General features: G+C 38.7%; 1 protein-coding gene across 5 annotated transcripts in view; it reads right to left on the bottom strand.

Annotated features, from left to right (window-relative positions):
• The window catches only part of MDM2 (MDM2 proto-oncogene), a 54,011-nt gene that overhangs the window by 22,875 nt on the left and 19,081 nt on the right, over positions 1 to 12,055 (bottom strand). For all 5 annotated transcript variants that reach the window (XR_009209195.1, XM_058426095.1, XM_058426094.1 and 2 more), the window contains 3 exons: positions 10,334 to 10,494; positions 2,977 to 3,132; positions 2,218 to 2,295 (listed from right to left, as the gene is read on the bottom strand). Coding sequence is in view for 4 of the 5 variants with exons in the window: in XM_058426095.1 (XP_058282078.1) it covers positions 2,218 to 2,295; positions 2,977 to 3,132; positions 10,334 to 10,494 (395 nt within the window). In the remaining variant the exon portion in view is untranslated. The remainder of the gene's footprint in view (positions 1 to 2,217; positions 2,296 to 2,976; positions 3,133 to 10,333; positions 10,495 to 12,055) is intronic.

Genomic DNA, 12,055 nt, shown 5'->3' with positions numbered 1-12,055 from the left:
GTGTGTCAAAACATCATGTTATATGTCTCAATTATACACAGAACAGATTTTTAAAAGGTCAATATGTAACAGTCTCTCCTAAAGTAGAGTAAGTACACCCATTTTTTTCACCCATACCATCCTGAAAAATTCTAAACTAAAAATATATTAACTGTGATGTGGTATTAATCATGTACCTATAAAATTATCTGTTTCAGGATACAAATGCAGTTGCTTCCTTTAGTTGAAGCAAGTCTATGGGATCTTTTACTCTGTCATGCAGCCTATATCCACTCCCTTAAAGGCTCACCCTAGATGCTATTCCAAGAGTCCATCCAATCAATCTAGATGAAACCTGCCTCCTCGAGAAAGACTTCCTAATCCACCAGTGACTAGAACTACCTTAGAAGTGCTCTAAAACCATGGCTTAACTGAGTATTCCCTAACTCCATCCACGAGAGAAATGCTAAAACATTTTTCACAGCAAGCATTGCTGCTAAAAACCTATCATCCTTGGTCACTAACCATAATATATGCCCTTTACTTGTTTATCCTTTCCTGTGTTCTCATCTCTGTAACTGCTCAATGCTTCTTCCTTTTCCCAATGTTTTATCCTGCAAACCTTTCCACCATGCAATTTGGATAACAAACTCTCCCACATCCCCAGCCTTTTTACATAACCTATCTTCTTGCCTTAGCTGAAGCATGGTTCTTGCCTGAGGACATTTAACAAGTGAAAACTCGTAAGTAAGAGGTCTTTCCGTATCCATTTTGAGATTGCCTCACAAATGACGTAAGACAGGAGCAATAAAGATAGACTATTCATTCTTCTTTTTTCAAGTTATAGAAGGGGGTTTTTCACAGCTCATAAAACCAAAGAAAAAGGTCTTGCAATATGGGAGTAAAAGTGCATCAAAAAGTCCAATAAATTCCAAGATCAATATCTAAAATAATTTGTGAGTCTTAAAATAGATTTAAAAAATTAAAAGTATCTAAAATATTTTACTCAACTTGACATCAAATGATTCAACTAGTTATTTATTTTCTAATACACTAAAAATTTTGGAAACTCTTGAATTTTCATCCTTTTTTGCATTTGAATAATTAGTAACTGTTTATAACTCAGAAAAAAATGGAACTTATTTCCTATTCAAATATAATAAAGGCAGTATTAAGAACTAAAACTAAAGCACAATAGTTTTAAAAAAACCTATAATACCTCAGGAACTCAGTGAAGTATGCATGAGATGTAAACATTTAAGTCTTAATTTCTTTAATGGCAAATCCTACCACATTCTACAATACAAATCAATAATAAAAATGTTTACATTTGGCTGGGCGTGATGGCTCACACCTGTAATCCTTGCATTTTGGGAGACTGAGGCAAGTGGATCACTTGAGCCCAGGAGTTCGAGACCATCCTGGGCAACATGGTGACATTTCTATAAAAAATACAAAAATTAGCTGGGTGTGATGGCATGCACCTGTTGTTCCAGCTACTCAGGAGGCTAAGGTGGGAGGATCACTTGAGCCTGGGAGGTGGGGGCTGCAGTGAGACATGATCACATCACTGCACTCCAGCCTGGATGACAGGACAGGACCCTATCTCAATTGAAAAAAAAAAAAAAAGTTTACGTTTGACAAGGTTGGCAAAATGTTGGTAATAGTTAAAGCTGGGTGATGAGTATACTGGAGATACATTGAAATTTTCCAAAATAACATCAAAAAGTACAAATTCAGCTGGGCAGTGACTTATGCCTGTAATCCTAGCACTTTGGGAGGCCAAGGTGGGCAGATCACTTGAGGTCAGGAGTTCATGACCAGCTTGGCCAACATGGTGAAACCCCATCTCTACTAAAAATAAAAAAATTAGTGGGGTATAGTGGTGCATGACTGTAATCCCAGCTACTTGGGAGACTGAGGCACGAGAATCACTTGAACCTGGGAGGTGGAGGCTGCAGTGCACTGAGATTGTACCACTGCACTCCAGCCTGGGAGAAGGGTAAGACCCTGTTTAAAAAAAAAAAAAAAAGTTCAAATTCCAGCACCTAAATATAAAAATTATAGCTACAGGTCTCATCACAACAAATAAAAGAAAAATGCTTTAAATTATTCAGACTTTACAAAAACATTTTAACTTTATAAAAATCAGCTCATTTCAGAAAGGAGGCTAGACATATTTTCCTAATCTTGACCTTAATGAAATTTTATTTCTTAAAAAAGTAGATATATACTTACAGCTAAGGAAATTTCAGGATCTTCTTCAAATGAATCTGTATCACTCTCCCCTGCCTGATACACAGTAACTCGATATACCTAATAAAACACATTCATTAGCATCAATTCATCACCCTTTTTCCTTCAATCAGAAGGCTTCCTAGTAGTAAGTCCTAAACAAATATCATGTACTACAATATATGAGAAAGTCTTAGACAATATCAAATAGAGTAAGTGAGTGTAAAGAGGGAAAAAATGGAGGAGAGAGAAATCCTTACCCACAATGGTAATAATACAAAGGATGTTTAAGATGAATAAAACAAAACATTCAGCTAAGTGGTTTTACTTTATAAATAAATAATATGGAGATATTAAATAATAGGGAAATAGCTAGAAATGTTAAAGGCAGTCACTTCTGGGAAACAGATCTCTAAGGGTGCTACTTGACTTTAACTGTATGCATGTCTTACTTTTATAAAAAGTAAGTTAATATTAAAACAGTAATTGAAATATATGTTTTTAAAAGTGAACAGACCATTATAATAAGCATGTTCATTGAGGTCTATTGACTTCTTGGCAATTAGTAGTAACATAATAATATAAATCAGATGATAAAGAACTATGAAATCTTCAAGTCCACAAACCAATGTGTTAGTTTAAACAAATCAAGAGGTAAAGATTTCAAGTGAAATCTGAATATATTATTATTTCAATCTCAAAGTCAATGAACATGGAAAATGTTTAATAATTTTCCAATATAATTAGAGGGGAAAAAAATACCTCATCATCTTCATCTGAGAGTTCTTGTCCTTCTTCACTAAGGCTATAATCTTCTGAGTCGAGAGATTCAACTTCAAATTCTACACTAAACTGATCTGAAACTGAATCCTGATCCAACCAATCACCTGAATGTTCACTTACACCAGCATCAAGATCCTAAAACAAGAAAAAAATATATAACTTAATAAACATCACCTCTTGACCTCTGTAACAGTTTCCTAACTCATCTCCGTGCCTCTGCTGCTGCCAGCAAGGTGTAACACTTGGGGGATGGGCCTGCTGCTCTGATCCGGGACTTCCCAAGGGAGATCGGCAGGGAGAGGACTGGGCCCCCCCCCGCCGCCAGCCATCCCGGAGCTGGTTGCCACACACATTTCCTCCTCAGATCCATCCTGCACACTGAAACTAGATTAAGGTTTCAAGGTTATTACTACATTATTTTCCCTGTTCAAAACCCCACTGCATAAAGGAAAAATGCCAAAGCCTCTTGGCATCGAAAGTACATACAGTGTGACTGTATTAACATCTTCGTCTGTCTTCAACTAGACGCCCTTCCTCCCTTACTATGGATAATTCTGCCAGATCTAGATTGCTTCCTCAACTAATCTTGGCATTTCAACTTCCACACTTTCCCCCTCTAACTAGAATAATTTCAGTTTCAAAATCCTATTCATCCTTCTTTGCTAAGCCTTTGTCAATACCATAACTGAAAAGGCTCTTCCACCTTTAATTATCCTTACTACTTGTATAAATAATGAATTATATAGTCTCACACATAAATTATGCAAAACATAATTTTGCAGGCATGTTTCTTATCTGAATTATATATACTTTGAGCTAAAACCTGTCACTCATCTTTCTATGTCCAAATTGGTAGAATACAAGTAACAACACACAACACTTGTAATACTTATGGGTTTTTTTTCTTAGAAAAATGTTTCTTGAGTCATACATACTTATGTTTTTTAATAAACTTTGAGATTTTCTTTTAAAGAGTCTTTAGACAATTTAAAAAAAATTCTGTAGCTGCTCATCTGATTCTTCATTTAAGGACTTGAATAAATTGTATAAGAACCTAGTAAGACCTTCAGGGCAATAATATTTGCTGTCAGTGGCTAAGGGTAGGAGCATATATTAAGCAGAAGGCTACAATTGGAAAAAGTCTAGAAGTCAGGATATGACTTATTCTACACTTGCCACTAAGTAGCTAATTTAACCTTAAACACATCATTTAACTTATTTTATTTATTTTGAGACGGAATCTTGCTCCGTCGCCCAGGCTGGAGTGCAGTGGCCTGATCTTGGCTCCCTGCAACCTACACCTCCGAAGTTCAAGCGATTCTCCTGCCTCAGCCTCCCAAGTAGCTGGGACTACAGGCGCATGCCAACATGCCTGGCTAATTTTTGTATTTTTAGTAGAGGCAGGGCTTCACCATGTTGGTCAGGCTGGTCTTGAACTCCTGACCTCAAGCAATTCAACCACCTTGGCCTCCCAAAGTGTTAGGATTACAGGCGTGAGCCACTGTGCCCGGCCCTTTTTTTTTTTTTTTTTTTTTTTGAGACAAGAGTCTTGCTCTGTCACCCAAGATGAAATGCAGTGGCATGATCTCAGCTCACTGCAACCTCCGCCTCCAGGGTTCAAGCTATTCTCCTGCTTCAGCCTCCCAAGTAGCTGAGATTACAGGCGTCCACTACCACACCCGGCTAATTTTTATGTTTTTAGTAGAGACAGGGTTTCACCATGTTGGCTGGGCTGGTCTCGAACTCCTGACCTCTAGTGATCCGCCACCTCAGCCTCCCAAAAATGCTGGGATTACACCTGTGAGCCACCGCGCCCAGCCCATATCATTTACCACGCCCAGCCCATATCATTTAACTTCTAAATGCTGTAGCTACTTCATCTAGAAAAGGAGCTTAAATGATTTCCATATCTGTATCAGTTTTAAAAACAGAAACAAAGTATATTATTTTACAGCCTCTGACATCAAAAGGCTTTTTTAGAGTAATATTAGGAAGGAGAGTAAAAGCAACATTCATCAAGTTGCAGCTCAAATTCCTAACAAGGGCTCCACTACCAATCAGATTAGAATCACAAGTCAAGTTAGGATACAATTAACACTAACAAAGTAACCCAACAAACCAAATACTTCAACTAACTAAAGTCTTTAGTGCACTAATTTTAGAATAAGGGGGTAAATCACAAGAAACATTAAATCTCAGAAAACATACTCTATGGTAGGGGTCTGAAAACTGTGGCCCATCACCCATCTACTTTTATAAATAAAATTTTATTGAACACAGCCATGCCTATTTGTTGACTTGTTGTCTACAGTTGCTCTTGCATTACAAGAGCGGAGCTGAGTAGCTGCGACAGAAACCATGGCCCTGCAGAGCCCAAATAATTAACTATGTGGCTCTTTACGGAAAGTTTGCCAACTCCTGTCCTAGGATACTATAAAAGTACTATAAAAAATACCATGAAAAAATGCAATATTGGGAGTGGTTTTTAAAGTTTTGGCTAATGTTCGCAAAAGAATGCCCCAGAAACTATTAAATTAATATCTTTAAATATATATTTAAATATAAATATAATATATATTTTTAAAATATATATTATATGAATATAAATATATATTCATATAAGATATATATAATATATACAGGTGCCCACCCATTTATATTTACATAAATATATATTTTTATATTTATATAAATATATACAATTATATATACTATATATTACAATGTAATATATAATATACATTAATATATAATAGATTTATAATTATATATATTACATATTATAGATTTATATATATATATATTTTTTTTTTTTTTTTGGAGACAGAGTCTCGCTCTGTCACCCAGGCTGGAGTGCAGTGGCACGATCTCGGCTCACTGCAAGCTCCGCCTCCTGGGTTCACGCCATTCTCCTGCCTCAGCCTCCCCAGTAGCTGGGACTACAGGTGCCCGCCACCACGCCCGGCTAATTTTTTGTATTTTTGGTAGAGACGGGGTTTCACTGTGTTAGCCAAGATGGTCTCGATCTCCTGAACTTGTGATCCGCCCGCCTCAGCCTCCCAAAGTGCTGGGATTACAGGCATGAGCCACTGCATCAGGCCTAAATACTACATATTTAAAAAGCATCAGGCTGCAGCAGGTGGTGGCTCATGCCTGTAATCCCAATACTCTAGGAGCCAAAGCAGGAGAATCACATAAGCCCAGCGGTTTGAGACCAGCCTGGGCAACAGGCCGAGACCTCATCTCTGGAAAAAAAAGTAAAAAAAATTAGCCAGGTGTGGTGGTGCACACCTGTAGTCCCAGCTAACTCTCAAGGCTGAGGAGGAAGGATTGCTTGAACCCAGGAGGTTGAAGTTGCAGTAAGCCATGATCATGCACTGCACTCCCGCCTGGGCAACAGAGTGACAGACTGTCTCAAAAATAAAAAAAAATATGTTTTTTAAGCACCAGATAGGCTTGCTCTGCAAAGATCTTAGATCTTTGTAGTCAAAAATACCTAGAATTGTTTGAATTCCAACTGTGACAATTAGTTGTAGGAACCTTAAACAAGTTATTTAAAATCCCAGTCTTAGCTAAAAATGGAATCTGAGGCTGCAAAGATGACAGAAGATCATAATATAAACTGTGTGGTGTACAATCTAGAACACAGTCTTAGTTTCCCATAATTTATTAAACCCCAAAGAAAGAAAAGATGGGAGAGGAATGCACTTTCCTTTAACTCCCTTCACAAACTGGTGAATGATGACACCCAGTGATGACTACAACATTCTCAAATGAGGGAAATTAAAATAAAGAAAAAAAAAAACTGGCGCTACCAAAAGCTTTCACAACTAGGGACTTAGACCTGAAAAACGAGATTTTGTTGTTGTTGTTTGAGATGGAGTTTCGTTCTCGTTGCCCAGGCTGGAGTGCAATGGCGTGATCTCAGCTCACTGCAACCTCTGCCTCCCGGGTTCAAGCGATTCTCCTGTCTCAGCCTCCTGAGTAGCTAGGATTACAGGTGCCCGCCACTACGCCCAGCTAATTTTTGGTATTTTTAGTAGAGATGGGGTTTCACCATGTTGGCCAGGCTGGTCCTGAACTCCCGACCTCAGGTGATCCACCCGCCTGGGCCTCCCAAAGTGCTGGGATTACAGGCATGAGCCACCACACCCGGCTGAGATTTTTTAATAGATAGGATTTTTTAAGAGAATGCAGGACAGGGCTAACAAAAAGAAAAAAAGAAATACCCCTCTACTCCACACGAGTTATTAAGAAATTATTTTAGGCAAATGGAAAGGAAAAGTGGTCCTTGGAAGGTTTTTCATAGCTCCAGAAACATTTCTTGTCTAGCATAAAAGCCCTGGCTCTTTTTTTTTTTTTTTTTTTTTTTTTTTTTTTGAGACGGAGTCTTGCTCTGTCACCCAGGCTGGAGTGCAGTGGCGCAATCTCAGCTCACTGCAAGCTCCGCATCCCGGGTTCACGCCATTCTCCTGCCTCAGCCTCTCCGAGTAGCTGGGACTACAGGCGCCCGCCACCACGCCCGGCTAATTTTTTTTTGTATTTTTAGTAGAGATGGGGTTTCACCGTGGTCTCGATCTCCTGACCTCGTGATCTGCCTGCCTCGGCCTCCCAAAGTGCTAGGATTACAAGCGTGAGCCACCGCGCCCGGCCAAAAGCCCTGGCTCTTAAAGGCTGGCAACCTTTAAGATGCAAATGCAAGAGGGTCCACCCAACATGGCGATTCCCACTGTTGTCCTCTTGCCCTTGCCCTAACAGGTACCTAAGAGCATGGCCGCCCCCACATAACTCCACGTGTGTAAAATGTCATGGCACCGTGCATTTGTGTATTAAAGGACTGGGGTGGGAGGGCCAGTTTTCTTGAGGGCTAAATGACATGCCTGGTCAAACCAATCCTCTGAGCCCTATGCAAATAAGACAACACCCCCGCCCCCAGCCATCACATAAAATTGGCTAGTATTGTCGGAATGTGAGGTCTCCTCTTTCAGCTTTAGAGCCCCCCTCCCTCTGTCTGTGTAAGGGGGAGCTTCTTCCTTCTGCCTTCTCCCTTCTTGCCTATTAAATGCTCTGCTCCTTAAAACCACTCCACGTGTGTCCATGTCATTTTATCTCATTCAACTCAAAACAAAAAACCTGGTGTTCCTCTACTCCTCAAAGCCGTATCAGTAACAAGGCAGTGTCCCAGGTATAAAGCAAGAACAAGGACTCTAAATATCATTCAGCTAGAATTCTGATATAACTTTAACAAAAACTATACATTAAATGGGGGTCCGGGCAGGTGGCTCACGTCTGTAATCCCAACACTTTGGGAGGCCAAGGCAGGCAGATCACTTGAGGTCAGGAGTTCAAGACCAGCCTGGCCAACATAGTGAAACCCCATCTCTACTAAAAATACAAAAGTTAGCCGGGTGTGGTGGTGGGAGCCCGTAATCCCAGCTACTCGGGAGGCTGAGACATGAGGATTGCTTGAACCTGGGAGGCGGAGGTTGCAGTAAGCCAAGATTGCACCACTGCACTCCAGCCTGGGCGATAGAGATTCAATCTCAATAAATAAATAAATAGGGTATAATAATTCTCTTTTTAACCAAACTTGTAGGTTGGATACTCATCAAGTTTTAATTGGATTTAATTTTATCACACATATTTCCTCTCAAGAGCCTATTTTTTCACTGGATTTATTAAATGTTTTCATTTTTGTCATTAATGATCTATCTCCCCATGAAGGCAAGAACCATATCTACCTTGACTACCACTGTATCTGCAGTGCCATCTCAACTGTATGGAATCTGGTATGAACTTAAATATCTACAAATGAAGAACCTGCTCTCAGACTGAGCAGGAGCTCATCATGCCATCTAGCGGTCTACATGAGTAACAGCTCCGTTAGGTACAGTAACTCTAGGGGGCAGGTATGCGTTCATACAATCACTGCTTTGGAAGAAAAAATAAAAAGATAATACAGGAAGAAACAAGAATAGGTAAAAGACTAGGATTACTGTCACAATTGGTTCCATTTCCTACATCTTCTAGAGAACTATACAATGATTACTAATATCCAGAATAATGGCCATGAGACACTGCCATATTACCAAAAATGTATCCAATCCTTTGGTTTCCGTGGGCCACATTGGAAGAACTGTCTTGGGCCACACATAAAATACACTAACAATAGCTGATAAGCAGAAAAAAAATTGCAAAAAAGAAAATATCATAATATTTTAAGAAAGTTTATGAATTTGTGTTGGGCCACATTCAAAGCCATCCTGGCATATGGCACACAGGGCATGGGTTGGACAAGCTTGATTAAAGACATACAAAACAAAATATTCCATTTGTCAAGCATTCTTGTTAACAAAAGTTTTTTTTACCAAACTTCTTTCAGTGACATCTCTTAAGAAATGCTGCTCACTAATATTTTGGAAGTCTATATTAGTAATGAGAAAGTACTGATACTCTCCCGTCATCCATGCAATGATAAACTTGAACTTTTTTTTTTTTTTTTTGGAGATAGAGTCTCGCTCTGTCACCCACGCTAGAGTGCAGCGGCACGATCTCAGCTCACTGCAACCTCCACCTCCCGGGTTCAAGTGATTCTCCTGCCTCAGCCTCCCACGTAGCTGGGACTGCAAGCATGCGCCACCATGCCTGGCTAATTTTTATATTGTCAGTAAAGACAGGGTTTCATCTTGTTGGCCAGGCTGGTCTTGAACTCCTGACCTCAGGTGATCCACCCGCCTCAGCCTCCGAAAGTACTGATTACAGGCATGAGCCACCGCACCCAGCCCAGTATAAACCTGTATTTTACAGCGTCATAAGTAAATAGAACTTACCTGATGTCTAGACCTATTTGGCAAATGTTAAGTTCAGACTATGCTGACTTTTTTGCTGATGGCTGTAATAAAATATATTTTTACTCTAAATAGTCAAATTTGCCTTAAAACGCTAAAATATTTAAGTGAACCAAATTTTTGGTTTTGTTCCTTTTTTAAAAAGTGTAACTTTGAAATTCTCAAACAACTCTATACTCCAATTTATTTGACTGTACTATTGGTGCAGTGGTCCACAAACATTCTCTAATACATACAGTGACACTGATAATTACTAATACTACTACTAATTTTACCAATACCAGTGTTACTCCACTATTTTCCACATTTCTCACAATACCTTGGGTTGAAGGTGGAGATCAATATAGTAGTTTTAAAGTAAAATTTAGCACTGTGTTTTCCACCAATCTCATAAGACACATGTACATTCTATCGGTATGCTTATTAGGACTGCCAGGACTAGACTTTGAACAGTAAGAGTCTTGCCTTACTTAAAATGAGAACATTACCGGATTCGATGGCGTCCCTGTAGATTCACTGCTACTGCTTCTTTCACAACATATCTCCCTTATTACACAGAGAGCCAGGCTTTCATCAAAGGAAAGGGAAATACTATCAGATTTGTGGCGTTTTCTTTGTCGTTCACCAGATAATTCATCTGAATTTTCTTCTGGATATGTAAGGAAAAAAAATACATTGCTGTACTGTGATTTAGAAAATTGAGCTGTTTTAAGTATCTATTTGTACAGAAACTTAGTTTCAATAAAATTAGTTCAAAAGTTAACACTGTTTTATTGAATCTGTCCAACTAAGAGTTACAGCAGAACACTATCTGTGTATTTATTTATTTGTTTATTTTCTGAGAAAGGGTCTTGCTCTGTCGCCCAGGCTGGAGTACAGAGGTGCAATCTCGGCTCACTGCAACCTCTGCCTCATGGGCTCAAGTGATCCTCCTACCTCAACCTCAGCCTCCCGAGTAGCCAGTACCACAGGAATGCACCATCACACCTCACTAATTTTTGTATTTTTTGTATAGACAGGGTTTCATCATGTTGCCTAGGCTGAGAATACTATTTTTTAAAAGCTTTCTATTCTTCTTTCAGAACTTTATCTCCATACATCACAATTTAATCCATCTAATAAAGTTTTTATTAACCAAAAAATCTAGGAATTTTTTTCTGTCAAAACCAAACTTTAAAATATAAGAGCTCATGTTTTTTTTCCGAAAAGAGCCAAAGTATTTAATTTACTTATACGGTATTCTTAATGTTTCAATTTCTTCAGTACCCTACACTTTTTCTTTTGAGACAGAGTCACACTCGACCACCCAGGCTGGAGTGCAGTGGTACATTCTCGGCTCACTGCAACCTCTGCCTCCCAGGTTCAAGTGATTCTTGTGACTTCAGCTTCCAAGTAGCTGGGATTAAAGGCGCACACCACCATGCCTGGATAATTTTTGTATTTTTGGTAGAGACAGGGTTTTACCATGTTGGCCACACTGGTCTCAAACTCCTGGCCTTAAGTGATCCCCCTGCCTCAGCCTCCCAAAGTGCTGGGATTACAAGTGTAAGCCATAAGCCCGGCTCTTCAGTACCCTGTATTTTAAACAGAAATCAAAACCAGTAAAAATTTTCCATTTTATTTTAAATAATAAATTATCTCTGAATGGGTCAGAATGTTAGACAAATCTGTTAGACATAAATGAGAATCCTACCTTATACTAGACAGAAAAATGAATTCCAGGTGGATTAAAGGTCTAAATATAAAGAACAAAACCATTCAAGTACCTATAACAAAATATTCTTATAAAGCTGGGGTGGAGAAGTATTTCATAATACTGCAAAGCCCTCAATAAAAAGACTATCAAGATTAGACCATGTCAAGGTTTACATGACAAAATACCAAATAAAAGTTAAAAGGCAAAGGTAAATTCGAAGATAATATCTGCAACATATATAATAAAAATTACCCATAGTATACATATTATACAAAGTCCTACCAAATCAAGATAGACTGTATTTTTTTTTAAGGAAACAGGAAAAAGCAAGTCACAGAAGAAATACAAATGACTAATAAACATATGAAAAATCTTGAGTCATGTACTTGAGTAATAGAAAAACTCTTATCTCCTAGGGATCAAAGAAATGCAAAGTGAAATAATATCATTTTTCATCCATGAGAATGACAAAAATTAAAATGAGACAGCATCAAAGATTTGAGAAAGGACTTTT

The sequence above is a fragment of the Hylobates moloch genome, unplaced genomic scaffold, assembly GCF_009828535.3.
Source record: "Hylobates moloch isolate HMO894 unplaced genomic scaffold, HMol_V3 SCAFFOLD_12, whole genome shotgun sequence".
In the NCBI taxonomy this organism is placed as follows: Eukaryota; Metazoa; Chordata; class Mammalia; order Primates; family Hylobatidae; genus Hylobates; species Hylobates moloch.
The sequence above is the reverse complement of the archived record's forward strand: the minus strand, read 5'-3'. Positions and strand labels throughout refer to the sequence as shown.